Below are 18,406 nucleotides of genomic sequence, written 5' to 3'. Positions count from 1 at the left end.
GTGTTTATTGTGTGGTTTGAGTGCTGAAACCATTCAGAGGAGAAGGCTAAGCAGTGCCGCTGGCCCTGATTCCTGATTATTGTGTGTCTGTGCGGGTGTCGGTTTTCATCCCCTCTACCACACCGGAGCTTTCTTGTGATTTGAATGATTCGGGAGTAAGTGATCAGAACTGGATATACCCATAGGAAGGGACAGTTAGTCATCTTACATGGATTTAGGATGAAAATAAATTTCTACTCGCTGTATATACTGGGGTAATCTTGTTCTTCACAAAGCTGGGAAAGCTGTCGTTGTGCTTTACTGAAATAAAATTCTGACAAACTGCTGAGCTCGAATGTGTGGGGGGTGGAGGGCACGGCTCCTCCCTGTGCCTCCAGGCCAGTGGGGTCTGCATCAGCGCTGTGGAGTTGAACCCCAACTTCGCGTTCATGGTGCGTGTTATCCCCTCGGTGGGGTGGATGGCACTGGAAGGGGCTGATACCCTGCATCTGAGATGCCTAAAGTGCTGCTCGGCTTTGAGCGTGATGAGAACCTGCTGAGGAAGGTGGAGGGCACCGCTCAGAGTCTGGGTCTGTTTCCCATCAGCCGGGGTCCCAGCATGCTGCTGGCTGCTGGGGAAAGTGAGACTTGGTTCCAGGCTTCAGTTTTTCATTCCGTGACCATGTGTACCTTTGTTTATGGATGTCCTGTTTGCTAATGCTGTCACCTGTATCCCCAACCCTTGACCAGTGACACAGTAAACACACAGTGTGCTTGAGTTCGGTATTTTTTTCTCATGAAAGGTTCAATAACAACCAAATTCTTGTCAGGAGCCATAAAAGGGTGCTAGATGCTCAGTTCATGCATTTAACAAACATTGATTCCCTGCTGCTGGTTCTAGGGATGCAAATAGGAGAGAGAATTGGCCCCTGGGCCAATGTCAGATGTGGAAGCAAGTGACTGATGCAGTGGGGTGAGCGCTGTAATGGAGGTCACAGATGGTTTTGTGGGAATATGCAGACATCTGTGTCCATGGTGCTGACGTGGTTTAGTTCAGCATTAATGCTGGATCGTCTCCTGTTCTAAACTGGTGGCATTTCCCTCCACTTGGTGGCCTGGGCTCTGTTAATATGCCTCATGAATGCTGGGTTTTGTCCTTGCTGCCACTATGTGGGTACAAAACCTGAGATTATTTCTTCTGTTCAAAGGCAGAAACTCCCAGTTCGCCGGTGTTTGTCCACTGCAGGTGACTATATACAAATAATGAAGGGGTACATCTGAAGTGTAGCTTTTGGTTAATCATCTGATGTGAATGAATTTCAAATTAGTTTCATCTTCAGTGTATTTGGGGGGGGGGAGATTTAAAGTATTTAGTCCCACAGCATTGAAGGCAAGTAAGAGTTTTTGTCTACAAACTTGTGATTATTTGCATTTTCTAGGGAGCTTATTGCACTTGAGCTCACACCACCTGGTCTCTCATCCATACTCTGCCTCCTTTCTTCTCGTAAATTCTGAAGTGATTTAAGATTGCAGTTACGTGTGCAATACAGATACTGTTAATCCTTCCCTAGATTCATGATTCACTTTTTAGAGAAAAATCTTTCTTTGAGTCTGAACTTCAGTCTTCAATGCTTTAATCTTCAAATGTTAGACAAAGTCAGGGTGGCATTCATTTTTGTCTGCAGAGCCAGAGACCTACACATAACGGATTCAGTGAACACTGAGTTCCCCTCCAGTTCTAGGAGTGTAATACCCTCATTTGATAGATGTGGAAAGACGTCCAAAGAGCTTACATGACCTGACAAAACACCTTGGCCACAGGTACTTGAGACTTGTCTGGGATGGATCTTGTGACTTAAGTGTAAAATACGGTAACTAAGAATTGTTTCAATGAAATATGTACTTTTTTGTTTTAGGGATGACAAAAGCTAAAATCATATGAACAGACACCAGATGATTTCTAGATTCTTAATTTTTGATTGCTCTGAGAATTTCCGATCAGAAGTAGTGATGCTGAGCAGAGTTTATCTTTTATGTTTTTATTAGGTGTCCCCTGCGCGTACAAAAAAGAACCTGTTCGTATATCTAATGGAAATAAAATATGGACACTGAAGTTCTCTCACGATATTCCCCATAAGACTCCGCTTGTCCTCCTCCATGGTTTTGGAGGAGGCCTTGGACTCTGGGCACTGAATTTTGGAGACCTTTGCACCAACAGACCCGTCTATGCTTTTGACCTGCTGGGCTTTGGGCGAAGTAGCAGGCCCAGGTTTGACAGTGACGCCGAAGAAGTGGAGAATCAGTTCGTGGAATCCATTGAAGAGTGGAGGTGCGCCCTCGGCCTGGACAAAGTTATCCTGCTTGGACACAACCTGGGTGGGTTCTTGGCTGCTGCTTACTCACTGAAGTACCCGTCCAGGTAAGTGCTCATGACAGAAACAGGCACCCAAGTGCTACTCTCTAGCTCCCGTCTTTGCTGGTAGCTGGTATCTGAGCCTTACAAGAAAGATTCTGCTAAAGGACCCTATTGACCAAATAGTCACAACTGAGGGCCAATTTAGTAGCCGAAATAATGCAGTCAGATTTTCCTAGTATTACACATTTTCCTTTTATACATGGATAGAAAGCCTGAGGAAGGACTTTCTAGTCTGTTTAACTGAGAATGCATACAATTGAAACCACAAAACTGTGGTGGTAGTATTGCTTACTATTATTATTATTGTTAGATCTATGGATTCAGCAGGTCTTTCCTAACCTTTCCAGGTTAGAGTGAGCTGTGATAGGAAACCGGAGGTTGGAGATGAGAAGACCTAAATGCTAGCGCTATCTTTTGGCTTAACCTCTGAGCTTTAGTTTCTTCATCTCTAAACCACAGAAAATGCACCTGCATAGTGTATCCTACAGGGTTTTTGATTATGCCGTGCCCTAACCCACATTGTTACAGAATTCTTTTTCAGAGTCATTGAACTGGTAGTTGTTTGCTTCAGAATCTTGGTAGGATCTACCCCTTTCTTTACCTTTTCTTGTGCTATTTCTTATTATGTTGCTACTCTGAGAGGAGGTCACATTACAGTGCTAAGAAAATAGAAAATCTCAGTTTTGTTTTGTTCATCTTTTGGAAAAAAAACAAAAAAGATCAGCACATTTGTGTTGCCAATGTATTTTTCTATTGGACTAATTTCTAAATCCACAGTTACAACCACCTGTGACATGGAGGTCTGTGGCTGAGACCTGGGAGGGTGGTCGTTTTCAGAGAGCGTCACACCATGAGGCGGCCCTTTGCGTAACTCTAGGTGGGCCGTTGGGACAGAATTTGACATGTGGAGCAGCAGCCTGTGTCCCTGAGGTTTCCTCCCTCTGGAACAGCCCACTTTTTCCTTATAGAGTCTTTACCTAAACTTCAGCATTTACACGTGAGTTTTCTGGAGAGTTCATACTCCTGTCTATGCTAGAGGGTAATACTCTTGTCAACTGTTCTTGCAAAAGAAATCCAAATTTTCTTCTCATTGGCTTTTTGGGACTCCTGGCTTTAATCGTGTCCTCCTCTCAATGACCAACACCTACCAAGTAAGAGAAAGAAGTGGAGACTTTTCTGGTATAAGACAACAGGGAGGTTGGGCTGCCTTTGTTTCTTATCAGCTGTTTGGTATATCTATCGTGTGGTAGTTATCCCTTGGAGATGTCACAGTTGTGAAATAGTTAAAGAAATAAAGGATTTAGTTGATTCAGAAGGGAATGACCACTTCAAAATCATCTATGAGAGAGAATAGCAACATATTTTGAATGATACAGGAGGCAGAACAGGTACCATGTTTCCCCGAAAATAAGGCCTACCTGGACCATCATCCCTGATGTGTCTTTTGGACCAAAAATTAATATAAGGCCCAGTCTTATTTTAATATAATATAAGACATATAAATATAAATATAAATATAAAATAATATAATATAATATAATATAAAGTATTATATTATACCGGGTCTTATATTAATTTTTGCTCTAAAAAACATCAGAGCTGATGGTCCGGCTAGGTATTATTTTCGGGGAAGCACAGTATCTAAAACAAAGCCAGTGATCCCTGCCTTTGACTGACTACATTTATAGAAAGTGATTTATGAATGTTTGTGCCTAATGCTAGAAATTAAAGTACTGTGTCAGGACCAAGAACCACTAAGTATTAGCAATCAATGGATATGCGAACGCTTGAAATAATTTACATGTTTAAATTGGCCGATTGCTACCAAATACTGAGTGGAAATCTACAGAGCTTGTTGGATGGTCAAGCTTATAATCTTAACTGCATGACTGAGATTATTAAACAAAAGTTAATTTTGAAATAAAGAGGTTCTCTGGACTCTCACATATCCCAAATCATGAATGAAGTTCGGTTGGAACACTGCTTGGCACATGGTGGGTGCCCAATGTTAAATGAATGAAACCAGGAGGCCACTAGCCTGCTGTGGCTCTCCTGCATAAGCAAACCCCAATCTAAGCCTGTGAATGCCTCACGGTTATGAAATCCAAACGCAAGGACAGCCAATCGCATGCAGCCAGTCTTTCCCCGCTCCTGTGTGTGGAGCACTCCTAACCACTTCTGCTTTGGTGCTGCCTGCTTGCGATCGACTTGTGCTCAAACTCGTAAAATTTTAAATATACTTCAGTTGATCTTTCACTCGTATCAACTAAGCAAGTATGGAACTACCACTCTAAATGTCTCTAATCCAACTTTCACTTGACCCTTTTTTTAAAAAGATTTGTATTTTTTAGGGTAGTTTTGAGTTTACAACAAAATTGAGAGGAGGGTATAGACGTTTCCCTATAAGCCCTTCCCCTACCATAGCCTGCCCCACAAGTACCATTTTTTTTATGCTGTCATGAGATTAACATAAATTGTTGCATTTCAGAAAGATTTTGCAGGAAGGCGCGGGTGAGAGGATGGAAAAAAGGGTCTAATAGATACCAAATGAGATTCAGTTAATTTCCTTTAGTCACTGTGTATCTTCTCTCTCCTCTCCTCCCTCCCTCCTTCTCCGCCCTCTTTCCCTCTCTTAATGGACTTTAAGAATGTTAGTTTTTTCTTTGCCTCCTCAGGTATAACAAACATTTCTTTTCTTCTTCTTTTTTTTTTCCTTAAGTAAAACAACAGCTCCTTAATTTCTGTTGTTTCTATGCATGGAGGAAACGTTTTACTTGTTGAGACTTAATGTCCCAATCCATACCTATTTCTGTCTTTGTCTTAATCTGCCTCCCCATTCTTCTGTTCTTTGTTTATTTTTTAAGACGTGAATTACTTTATTTTTGAGGAGAAGAGTGAAAGTGCCTTGTTTAATGTACTTGTTTTGGAAGGATTCTTCTGCTGGAGAACAAATAAAAAGTGATCAATTTTTCTCTGAGTTTTGGTGCATTATGTCGGCCTGGGTGCTTTCTCTTGACAAGCAGCAGAGTGCCTCTGTCCATGAAAGTTGTTATATAGCCTAACTGGTGGCAGTGACCCCGTATTTTCCCCAGATTCTTGATACTGATTAAAAATGGAGTATTCAGCAATTGTGATACTTTATGTGAAAGTATCTGGATGATTCTTTTATTGAAATATTGGTGATGAATGAAATACTCTCACATTAAATTCCAGCAGATTGGTTGTGTTTAAATAATGTTGAGTGACTGGCTGCCAGTAGGCTCACAGTGCATTGGGGGAAGACACACCAATTAAATAGCCCCGTGAGTAGCATGACGGTGGTGACGAGGGCTGTGAAGGGGAGGAGGGCAGTACTGTGAGAACTCTTAATGAGGACCTGACCCAGTCTTGGGGTCCAGTATGGTACCCTAAAGAAGTGCAATGTGAGTTGAGGTTGAGGTCTCAAGGGGAGTAGCAGGAGAGCATTCTGGGAAGTGGGGACAGGAACTGCAAAGGCCCTCTGCTGGATTGCTGCCCGGCCGTTCTGGAAAAGCCATTGGCTGGTGGGCAGAGACGTTAGGAGCTGGTTAATAGATTACTCCACCGGGGGCACAGCCCCTGCCTGTGTTCCTTCCCCCCAAATGACCATAGTTCACTCAGTTCTCTTAGCATGCGTGTAATAGTTAGAGATGCCATCTGTAATTTCACTTGCAGATTAGCACACTGTCACAAACAGTAGGGCCGCTCACTGTGTGAGGTGTCTCAGGCTGCATTCTGTAAAACCTTCTCCATCAAGCAGTGTCTGATCGCCTTAAGGTGGGAATGGAGGGAGAGCCGAGTAAGCCAGCAATAATAGCCAAAGATGCCCTCTCCTTTCTTTTATCTGTGTGCTCAGTTTTTTCTTTAGTGTTCCTTTCCTGCTGGCCTTGGCTGCTCAGGTCCCCACACAAAGACTCTCTGTGTTTTATAAATACTTGTTACAAACTCAGGAAAAGGACCCTAAGAAGCTTGTATTAACTTAGAAAGTGTTTAGCAAAGAGAAGCCATTCCAAGTTACAGCAGACTAGGTGACACTTGTCTTCTCCACTGAAAGGTTTTCAGATCATCTGACCTTTGACCTTGCCTGCCTCTGTCCCCTGACTATGCAGAGCTGGGCTGAGCATTTCTTGTTAGGCCCTCTTGAGAAGAAAGGCTGTTGTACTGATCTGAAGTTGGAGGTATTTAGTTTGTCCTCTGGATCTGCCCCATTCTCCCCGAGTGGCTTGGAACCAACGGGAAATTCCTGGTGTTCACTTCATCCTGAGAAGAGCTCATTTGTGCACATGTAGCGTTCTTTCTGGTCCTTTGTTGTTCCTTTCCGTGTTCCATGACGGGGCCTGTAATTCCTTTGTGCATTTTGGTTCTGGGTCTGATCATTCTTGTTTTATTGTATCTGGCTGGTGGCTGAACTTAAAACTCACATGAAAATCAGGTGTACATGTCCTCGTTAGCATTTAGATTCTGCTGTCTCCGCGTGTTAGAGCTGTTGTGTCGTCCACCGCTTTGCCATTTGCGCGGCAGGCTGCTGCCATCTCAAGACCGACTCTAATGGCTGACCGGGACACGAGTGCCTCTGTGTGTGTCCCAACTGATGTGCTGTTCTCTTGTTCCGGCTCTACTGGTTCTTTGTTTTTCCTGTAGTTTGAACCAGCCTCTGATTCTTGACGAAGATGTCTGCTAGGATGACTCACACTGCTGTCTGGCTAGGCCTGTTCCTTAACCCGAGATGTGAGCAATCCCATCAGGCCGTCCTAGGGTCTGAGTTACTGTAATAGTTTAGATGTACATTAAAAGCAAATAACTTCTATCAAATGAGGAGATAATCTGTTCACTAGAAAAGGAGGTGAGACGATAGGGAGCTTGATCTGGTGCAAAATTATAACTAAATAACTAAAACCTGTGATCAGGCTTGCCTAAAGAATAAACGTTAAATTACTCACTGCTCACATGGTTCCAGCCGCTGTCTTTCATAGGCTCCCTGGAATAAATTCTTCTCTAGTGGTCTTCCTATTTTTACTACTATAACTAGCTAACGTTTACTTGATGTTTATTATTTAATAGCCACCAACCTAAGTGCTTTGCATGGTCTATCTCATTTAAAATCCTTACAACCAAATTAACACATTATTTTCTGAGATCTTTCACATGTAGTAGAAGCAGGTGATACATAACTACAGTTTAGACGTTGTTGTAGAGCTTTTAAAAAATTGTTTCAAAAGTTTTTGACCTTCACCCTCAGTAAGAATTGTGTGTGTTCGTGTGGGTGTGTGAGAGAGAAACAGATTTGTAGAATGATACTCATGCTTGTTACATATTTTTCTATTGCAAATTATAGTTTTATTTGTCAAAAATCAGACTGACTCTGGTTCGGAATGGATTTTATTACCACTAATGAGTAATGATCTGCAAGATTAATATAAGAAATAAGTGTGGTGTCCTAATGCCATTTTGGGGACCTGAAAATCCAGACTGGACTGACTCCTTTGCTTACCCTATGATTATACTTTATAAAATTTCACATCCATATAGACAAGGGCTGAGTGGAGAAACATAGCACTCCCAGTGTTTACTGAGCATCTGCCGTACGCTCCATGCTAGGATGAAGACACAGGATTGAACAGTTGTTGGGGCAATTTACTCTCTTTGGGAAAAGAAAAAAGGTCATCTGCTCTAGTGTATATATTTTGTATAATTTGTTAAATTGGCATTTTTACCTGGGGACAATATTTTGAAGATCCATGTTGAACAAGGCAAGCCAAAACTAAGGCAAAAACCAAATAATCACTCAACTAGAGATACAGGAGCGTTTTCCTCCGTCTCAAGTCGTCCTGTGTCCTTCCCCTTTGTGGGTTAGCAGGTCAGTGAGAGCCTAGAGCAGACCGGGCAAGATCCCATAACAAATGTATAACAAAAATGTAATCGTCTTTTATGGTAGAGTATGTGGTAATAAGGAATTCATTTTTCTCTTTAGGAAGTAAGTCAGTAGTGAGTAACACTAGCTGTTTCCTGACGTGAGTCCTTGCTGTTTTCAACTAGGTGGCTATTTCGTAAATTCTACTCGTACCTCTGACACGCCTGTCCCTTCCCCCTTCCTCACATCTCAATGTGTGCTGTAATAAGAGCAATTCAGGAGGAAATCAAAATATTAGAGAGCGTCTCCGCCATTCCAGACAAAACAGACTCATTTCCGTCCTCCTTCCCATCCATACACTATTAGAAAACAGTCTCATAGTGGTTACCAGAGGGTAAGGGGGTGATAGAGGAGGGTAAAAGGGATCAAATGTGTGGTGATGGAAGGAGAACTGACTCTAGGTGGTGAAAGTACAATGTGATATATAGATGATGTATTAGAGAATTGTACACCTGAAGCCTATAACTTTACTAACCATTGTCACCCCAATAAACTTTAAAAAACAAAAACCTTTTAAGCAGTGAAGGCACGCTAAGTCTATGGAAATCTCCTGTATCACGTATCTCCACATAGATTCATAGTTATATTCTACAAATCTCCTCGGTGCCGTGAAGTCTAGAGTATAGTCTTAGGACTGGCCTAGAGTTGATAAGAGTTAAACTCTACTAATGTGCTTATTTTCTGTTGCTTGCCCTGTTCTTAGGAGAGAGAGCCTTCTGCCAAATGGCTTGGCATCGGTTACTATGGTGTACTGGAATCAGGAAATACGGGTGTTAGCCCTAGTCTCCATTAACTAGCTTTATGTCCTGGAGCAGGTCACCTAAGGCAGCTCAGCTTCCTTCTCATCTGGGAGGTGAAAGAGTGGACTGAGCCTTTTCCAAGGGCCTTTGGAGCTCTGTTTGAGGAAATGCAGGCAAAACATAGGGCTCATTACTAACAGCCTTACGGTTGCTGGCAAAAATAATGCAACATTTTATATCCGGAATAATAGCCACTTATGCCCATGGTCTGGTTTCTTTACCTTTCTGTTTCAATTATGACTCAGGAAAGGGACTTGAGAATCATTGTCAGATCCCCCTTCGGAGACTTTTGCTGGCATTTGTTGGCTGTTTGGGTTGAATATCGTCTTGTGTCAGGAGGACCTTTCTGCCCTGTCTAGGATCTGTCTGATGATAATACCGTGATGCAGCCCCTTAGAAGCACTGCGGATGGGTCTGGCTTTCCCTTTTCAGGAAGTGGGTTCGTGAGATGGAAAAATTAAAACTATTAGTGATAGGAAACAGTTTTATATGAGGTTGGACTGAAGCTTTTCTACCTCTTCGCTCAGCCAGGAAGACAATTAGGAAAGGATTAGGAAGCGGCGAAGGCCGGTTTCACATGCTGTCGAGGGCAGAGCAGATGTGTGCCTGTCCCACGCTCGACTCGAACTGGCGGCAGGTTTCAGCCCGTATTACTACACGATCCTGATGTTTGTACAAAGTTCATTTAAAGTCCTTTTGAACCCATCGAAAGTCCTAACACCTCTTAGAATGATTGGTTCATAGAAGATAACTATTGTTGGTGTCTGAAGCTATTTTACGAGTGTGCTATTAATCTTCAGTCGCTTCTGCAGTGTCAGCCTTGAGATAGATGGAGCCATTCGATTTTTCTGGGTGGTCAGTGATCTATATCATCTGCCAGAGTGCAGCTTAAACAACGACAGCAAATGCCATTTCTCAAGAATGGTCACACAGTTACAGGTACCCTTAGATATAATAAAAATGAAGCCCTTTTCCCACCATACATCTCTGAAATCCTACCAGATCTCAAAAGTTTACCTGTGATACGAGCATGATGGGACCTGTTCAGCCATTAGTCTGCTCTTTAATGTGAAGGTTTTGGAAGGTGGTTCATTCAACCTTCACTTTATAAATCGTGTTAATTCTTGAGAGTCCTACGGTGAAGCTGCCAAATGAACTTAAATCTGTTCTTTCCCCGATAGGGTTAATCATCTCATTTTAGTGGAGCCTTGGGGTTTTCCTGAGCGACCAGACCTTGCTGATCAAGACAGACCAATTCCAGTTTGGATCAGAGCCTTGGGAGCAGCACTGACTCCCTTCAACCCGTTAGCTGGCCTCAGGATTGCAGGGCCCTTTGGTGAGTGCTTACATCTGTGTCCTTGGAAAGCAAAACGTTTCTAGAGTAACAGTCGAGGAGTGTCAACTGATCACCATTGCTCATCAAAATCTTCAAAAAAAACTGAACCTTACTTTTTCTCCTCCTCCTCTAAAAAGTACCAGTCCGTGCATAAGATGAATGAAACCAGGCTCCTCTCCTCAGAGAGGAGTCTTCCTGCTGTAAACATGACAGGTAGTTAGCAAAGCTGAGAAGGCGGGAAATGCTGTGGATGGGATCAGTCAGCCAGGGCCTGGGCGGAAGTGCCAAGCTGACCTGTTGGTGAGCATTAGAGGGCGTTTGTCCAGTGGATGGCATCCAGCTGCAGATCCCAGGGCCTGACTTGGCCGGCGGCGGGGGTAGCACGCGCCATCACACTCACAGATTTCCTTTCTTGCCCCATAATGTCAGAGTGTTAAGAAGATAAAGTCGTCCTGTTCCATAGTGATTCTGGGGACCCCTGATTTGTCTTCCTAGTCATATTTTCAGGGACCAGTGTTTGGTGTCTGATTTAAGTTCACTTGCCTCTCCACTCCTCTGTTTCAGGCCCAAAGCCACAGGAATTCCCTTCCCTCATTGTCACAGATGGGGATGGTCTGGACTTTGCGTTGTCCTCTTATAACCTCATCAGTTAGCAATGCTTTGAGCTGCAAGTAACTGAAAACCAAAGTGCTTTAAACCATAGGGCATGTTATCGTTTCCTTCGCCAGCATTTTGGAGGCGGGTGGTTTCAGCGTTTGTCCCAGTAGCTAGTTCATTGGTGTTAGGGTTTGGGCCTCGAACTGCGATTCTCTTGACCTTTTCCCTCACAGTTGTTTCATGGCTGCTATAACATGGAGCATCATCTCCCAAAGCAGCTCTCTGAGCAACACGAAGGACAAGTACAGACACTGGTCTTCTCTTCACAATGCTCTTTGTCAGGGAAGGAAGTCTTCTCCGAAGGTCCCAGAGGCCTCCCCTTATCTCTCTGCCCACCCCTAGTTCTTCACCAGCAAAAGTATAAGTTTCTGTGACTGCTAATCCTGGTTTGTTTCCAGTGGCTGGAGTGAGGGGACTGCTTTCCTGGGCACACTGCCACCTAATTGAGACACCAGACTCAGGTTCTGTTAGCAAGAGAAGAAGAGAGGCTTGGGGGGTGGGTGAGCGGCTGGCAGTGACTGCTGCATAGGTGACCGTGATTTCGCTCCCCTCTGCCCGGGCCTGGCCTTTCCTTGTCCTAATGCCCTCCTTTGGGATGGAGACAGTGGGACTGGAGGAATCAGAAGAGGGCACAGGGCTTGAACTGGTGACACAGTACACTCCCTCCACGCTCTCATAGATAGCCTTCTCCTACCCCCGTCTTTTCACCCCGCCAGAGTAGAGCCATTCTTTCTTAGGGGCCTGGACTTCCTTTGAACTATTTAAGAGCTTCATTTAGTCTGTGTAGTCCTGAAATATAAATGGATTTTACTTGACCACAGTTACACAAGTACCAATTATGGGGAAAAGGAATTAGGAGACAATGGTGATGGAGGGGGGATACCTGCCATTATTGCTGGCATGTGGTGGTGGTGGGGAGTGATGTAGAATATCAGCTGCATCACAGAAAGTCTTGGTGGAGCTGTATAGACCCTTCAGAAACAGGAAGGAAGGCCACTATTGAGGTAAGACCTTGTTAGAGCAGGAGGCAGTGATAGCAGAAAGGGAAAGTGGCTAGGCCTGGGGACCCAGGAAGGAAAAGAGTGACCAGACCGTGTCTCCTGCTCTTCATCCTCTTTCCTTTGGGGGCCTTGCGCCTGCCTCTGGCCCCTGTGACCGTAGGAACCACGGTGGGTTGCTCAGCAGGGAGTACTGCCAGTGGCCCACGCAGAAACTCTGAGCTAAGTTTTCACAGAAATATGTACATCTCAGTACTTTCCTTAGATGCTAATGTGTTTTAATTATGGGAGAAATACAAGTTAATAAGTTAATTTTATGTTCGAGCTGCTCTCTTTACCGGCCATGTTTAAAATAATTTATTTTCTTAGAAAACTAACTTACATGTTTTTGAACTAAAGCACATCAGTAAGTCAGTATGAGACACTCTTTAATTCTTATTTTAAGCTTTCCCTGGGGAACTTGAGAAGAGCAGCTTCTAGGATATGTGCTGTTTTCCACCTAAAACACATATGTATTTGAATACATGTGTATATGTATGCACATAATACTCAATATATAAGCAAACACTAAAACGTTCTATATTAGTCTATAAGTTCATTATCATTTAAAACATACATGTAATTTCAAACATTCACTCTCTGTTAAATAGGTTTAAGTCTAGTACAGCGTTTAAGGCCTGATTTCAAACGGAAGTATTCTTCAATGTTTGAAGACGATACTGTGACAGAATACATCTACCACTGTAATGTACAGACTCCAAGGTAAGGCTATCCTTCTGAATTGACTGTTTTTATTTTAGACTTTTCTTTTCTGAAAATACGTGAATAGCCTCGGAGATTTTTATCAGTAGTTAAATGACTAAATTTAAAAGGACAAATAGGTAATTAACTAATACTTCTTAATTTACTCATCTATTCATGGAATACCTACTGTGTAAAACATTGTACTGGATTCTGAAGGGAGATGAAAAAACATAACATATTTTCTTCCCCTAAAGTGCTTATGGATGAGTTGAGGAAGTTGAGGCCTTGGGCATCTCTAGGAGGTAGAGAGAGTTGAGAGATAAGTCTTTCCTTCCTTCCTTCCTTCCTTCCTTCCTTCCTTCCTTCCTTCCTTCCTTCCTTCCTTCCTTCTTTTCTTCCATTTCTTCCCTTTCTTTTTTCTAACTGTGACTCACGGGTGTTGTGTAAGGAAGCAGTGGAGAAAACAGAGCCTGGAGACGGGGGAGCTCGGAGGAGCCTGAAAGGCAAGCCCCTCGAGTTGCTGGGGGAGGATCAAGAAGGGAGTGTGAGGGTTAGAACACCAGTTCTCTGCTGCTTTCTGTACCACAATTACTGGCGGAGCTTGTCAGAAATGTGGTTCTCGAGCCCTGCGTCTGAGACTTGCTTTCGTAGTGCTGGGCTGCATCTACACCAAATGCTTCAGCTGATTCTCATATAGGGGGACCATGGCCCACACTTTAAAACATAGAAGTGGTACCTCATCCTTCCTAAGACCCAGCCTTGGGTGAGAGGCTGAGAGGTTAGATACAGACACAGCCTCCCTAACTTTCCTCCCCCGCCCTCCCACTTTTGGCAGAGAATCTGTGCACCTGCTTTATTAAAGACTGAGGCCGTGGAAGCTATGGAGGTGTAGCTGGAGCCTCAGTCTTTTTCGTAAAGTGTGTCAGAGGCTCTCTGCCCAGGGTGAGGGAGGCGGGAGCGCTCTGGGGTCCTCAGGAGGCTGCTGTGTTGTGACTCATAGGCAGCTGGGTCTGGTGGATCAGGTCTACACATTTTATTGACTTGTTCCAGCAGTTGTTACTGGTCTGTCCCAGGTGCCACATGGTCTTATTCTTCACCCACTCACATTTCGTGATGACTTGTGCCTGGGTAGCCTTTCTTGTGTTGGAACTTGAATTTTTCATAAAAGGCAATTCAGAATTATGCCCAGGGCTGCAAGGGAAGAAGAAACGACAGCACAGTGGACCCATCTTGGGAGCTTGCACAGTGTTCTCTGTTCTTTTATGTGATGGTCAGTTGGTGTGGCCACAAAAGAAGACATGGGACAGGCTCAAAACAACAGTTTATTATAGTCACAGGTCCTAGAGAAGGGTGGTCACTGAATGCCGAGGGGTCACACGGGAAGTGCCAGATTTGGGCAGGTGGCAGGACACGGGCTAGGGCAAAGTCTAGGTCAGCGCCTTTATTGGGATCTACAGGAAAGGCGAGGCAGGGTGAACAGTGTGGGATTGGCTAGTTGAATAATTTTGGTGGGCTCGAAGATACAGGGTTGTCTCTTTCTGCCCTGTACCTGGCGCTGGGATGACCAAGGCACAGGACCGGTGCCTCCTGGGAAGTGTGGGCCAGCGTTACAGGCTTGGGATTGGTTGGCTTCCACCTCAAAGGCATGCTCCTGGTTGAGTCCTTTGCCATCTCGAAGAATTGGCTAGCTCCAGGACTCAGTCTCTCTCCAGCCAGAAAGGCTTTTTTAAGATGTCAAACATCATAATATGCAGAAAATAAAAAAATTATAAACAATACACAAAGAAGTCTTAATCTGAATTTCTTCTTATCTTGGTATTGGCTTTGCCATTGCAGATAAAAAGCTAGTGCCATGAACCTCCTGTGGAAAAGCAGTGAAAAACCATATTTTAACTATCTCCACAGGAAATTTAGTCATCTAATGATAGGGAGTTAGGGTTGCATGTTTTGATTTAGAAGCGGACTTTTTAAAAAAAATCAGCTAGAGTTTTGAGCATCCTTGTTTATTTACCTAACAAAAGCATGTGTCTTCTGTAGGGTATATCACAAGTATATGTCTTCTGTGGGGTCTGTAAATTATTTTCTGTTTAAGCTGAGGTTTTACTTACCTGTGGGAGAAGCTACATATGAGTCTATTTTGATAGAGGTGGGAATGTGGTAGGTAGGACTTCACCCCCAGAAGTCTTTATGTGATTTCCCCCTTTTCCTTAAAGCGGTGAGACAGCGTTCAAAAATATGACTATTCCCTACGGATGGGCAAAAAGGCCCATGCTCCAACGGATCGGTAAAATGCACCCTGACATTCCAGTTTCCGTCATCTACGGCGCCCGGTCCTGCATCGATGGCAACTCAGGCACCAGCATCCAGTCATTACGGCCGCATTCGTACGTGAAGACCATAGTAAGTGTGGGGCTTATTTTGGGTTGTAGATAAAGTCTGTCCTGTTACTTTGTCCTCAGTGAGATTTCATGTCATCCCTGTGCCTTCACATCCCTGACTGAGCTGTACCTGCAGCCTCAGTCAGAAGCCTGATGGGACTTGAGATGGTGGTAGGGTTGGACCCACACAAATCTTCGTGTCCACACAATGAATTGCCTTCCTTAGGGGCCTTGCCTGTCCCTGGAGCCATAACATCTTCGAGGTGGGAGAGACTGACAGAGGGGCAGGCCCGAGAGCACCTCGGCGGACTCCCACCTCACAAAGCAGCACATTCTCCCTCTGTTCAGTTCATCTGCTGGCACTGTCATTAGTGCTCAGTTTAGAATGTTTCTTTATTTTTTGCATGTTAAAATTTTAGTAAAGTCCAATAGATAGTTTCTTTGTTCTCAGATTTTTTATTTGATGGAAATATCTAATAGCTAGTTACCACAGAAGAATGTTACTTATTCTTTTATGTTTTATTTCTATACAGCTGTTCTCACTTTCATTGCCAAGTATCTTTGCTTCTGTCCTTGTGCTGTATTAAAGGCCTTTACTCACCGACCACCTGACTGCTTTTCCTTCCCCAGGCCATTCTCGGGGCAGGGCATTATGTGTATGCAGATCAACCAGAAGACTTCAACCAGAAAGTGAAGGAGATCTGTGACTCTGTGGACTGAACGGGACATGGGAAAACCTGCTGTCTGACGAATTCCTCGGCCATAAAATAATTCAGTCTGCGGTGAAGAGTAAGGAATACGAGAGAAGCAGGCAGTGTCCTTGACTGCACTTTGCACATGTTTTCTTTGTGAAGCTGCTTGCACATTTAAACCAGTTAGTGCTTTCTAGAGCAATGCCTTTCTTTTCTCCTACACAAAGTCGAAACATGCAAGAGTCTCCAAATTAATAGCTTTAATAAAAGGTGGTTTGTCCCTCTGCTGTACTGAAACATGGTAATTTTTCAACTGAATTTTTTTAAATTACTATCTAACTTTGCTATGTCACGTACTTTTATGTTTCAGTGTATAGTGCCTATTTTAAAAAGTGACTTCTGAGTCTATTATTTTATATACTGTAAAGGTGCACTTTATTTTCTTTGTCTGCCTGTATTTACCTTGTCTAATAACTGATACAGGGCATCAAAATTCACTGTTTTTATGTAAAAATTTGTCGCTTGTTTAGCATACTTTACTTCATTTTTGAAATGGAGCGGTGAGACAGCGTTTTGGTTAAAAAGATAGGAATTGATCACTAGCATTAATTTTTCTGATTTTCCTCTGTTCTCTACTTAAGGCTGCAAAGCCATGTTCAGCATTTTAAATGTGATCCATCCTGACATATCTGCAGCAGCATAGCTCCTTGGAACCTTGTGTGTGTGATATAATTCTACACTTCTAGTGAGACGTGGTATTAATACTTAAGTGATTCATGTACTGAAAAGCCTTAACTAAAAGTCTGTCCTTCCCCTCCCCCCATTAATATATTCTTTTCTATGAGCCAGGATGCAGCAAAAGGAATAGATTTCCTCACTGAAGACTGTTACCTTCTAATAAGCCAAATCATGTATTTTCATTAACATCTAACTTATAGATGGGTGCTAAAACTGGATTATATTTTAACCACTAAAATATAAAAATAGCTTGTGCTATTACGTCTCATGGCACCAGAAATGAGCTAACACTTGGGTTTTTTGGGGTTTTTTAAAGAGGTTTATGTTGATTAAATAATATACGTGGTTGAAGTCATACTACAAAAATTCTGTAAGGTTGACTGAACCATTTGACAATGAGTACCATCAGTGTAGCACTTTTTTGCTATTTTAAAAATGAGGTAAACTTTAAAAATGTGAATAAGCTCTATGTGGTAACTGGCTGCTGAAAAGACCCCCTGAAAATTGAATGGGATTGTCACCAATAAGGCATTTTTGCCTTGTGTTTTGCTAATGTTGCTTGTCTAGGAGAAAGGTGGTTATGTAAATAAAAAAAGTGAACTTAGAGCAATAATGGTTTAATGGTTTTGACTGCTGCATTTTAAAAATGGTTAATCAGGGAATTTCTAGTGGTTAAGAGATGTAAGGTTGTATTACTGTTGACTAACTGCCAAAAATACAGAATGTTCTATTTTCAACATCTCCCCTACAGACGAATAGGCAGATTATACAAATTACACTGAAGCCTGACAGATAGCTTTCCAGTGAATGTCTCACTTGTCAGATGAAGTAGGTCAGTGCAGAAGGAAACACGAGAGCCAAGGTGTTGTCAGATTTCTGTGTTATCAGATTTCTCTACCTTAAGAACAAAAGAAGCCTTTATTTTTTAGTGTCTTGGGTGGCCAGATTCAAACTCTATACAGATAATTTGGGTCAGGTTTTTGTGTGACAGGTTGTCCAGTCTCTCTTAATTATTCTTTGCTGGACTAATGACAGTTTTCACTTGTACAGGAGGGTTTTTGAAAGTTAAATTTTACCTCGGCCTATAGTGTATGTGATTTTGTGAAGAGGGAGCTAGCAGAGAAAGTCACAATCCTGAAATTCCTCAAAACACAGGGGGTGCTAAATGTTTTTTTAATCTATTACAATATTTGATCTTTGCTAAATTATGCACAATGTACTTTGACTTGATTTTACAGAATAAATTTCATTGTGATAGTTGCAACAAGACAGCTGCTGTATATTTTCTTGAGTTTCAAGTATGGCCCGGTCTGTTTATGCTGTTATAGGACCACGGACCCAGTGAGTGTTCAGTGACACTGGATGGCATTCAGAGGGGCCATGACCGTCATACGTGGCTTTATCTGTGTTCACATATCCCTTAGTACGATGTCTGTTTTCTTCGGAAACTTAATTTTTTAAAAAAATTTCTGTCTAGATTTGGTTTCAGAATATTATCTAGGAAACACTTTTGGACTGTTGCCATTTAAATATATATATTTTTAATATATTTATGTTTATATTTGAAGGGCATACTAGATGCAATAAAACAAGATTTTTTTTTTTCTGTATAAAGGTATTGGAAAGAATAAACAACAATAGCCAGAAGAACCCTAGGAAAGAACAGTAGGGAAGGAGGGATAACCCTACTAAATATTATAACTTACTATAAACAATATCGAGAAAGTCCAGGAATTTAA

General features: G+C 42.7%; 1 protein-coding gene across 2 annotated transcripts in view; it reads left to right on the top strand.

Moving 5' to 3' along the window:
* The window catches only part of ABHD5 (abhydrolase domain containing 5, lysophosphatidic acid acyltransferase), a 31,306-nt gene extending 13,370 nt beyond the window's left edge, over positions 1 to 17,936 (top strand). For both annotated transcript variants that reach the window (XM_019724107.2, XM_019724109.2), the window contains 5 exons: positions 2,026 to 2,398; positions 10,306 to 10,460; positions 12,766 to 12,877; positions 15,073 to 15,259; positions 15,868 to 17,936. In XM_019724107.2, the coding sequence (XP_019579666.1) occupies positions 2,026 to 2,398; positions 10,306 to 10,460; positions 12,766 to 12,877; positions 15,073 to 15,259; positions 15,868 to 15,957 (917 nt within the window). In that variant the 3' untranslated portion in view covers positions 15,958 to 17,936. The remainder of the gene's footprint in view (positions 1 to 2,025; positions 2,399 to 10,305; positions 10,461 to 12,765; positions 12,878 to 15,072; positions 15,260 to 15,867) is intronic.
* The last annotated feature ends 470 nt before the right edge of the window (positions 17,937 to 18,406 follow it).

The sequence above is a fragment of the Rhinolophus sinicus genome, linkage group LG10, assembly GCF_036562045.2.
Source record: "Rhinolophus sinicus isolate RSC01 linkage group LG10, ASM3656204v1, whole genome shotgun sequence".
Classification (NCBI taxonomy): domain Eukaryota; kingdom Metazoa; phylum Chordata; class Mammalia; order Chiroptera; family Rhinolophidae; genus Rhinolophus; species Rhinolophus sinicus.
This window is presented reverse-complemented; position numbering and strand designations above follow the sequence as displayed.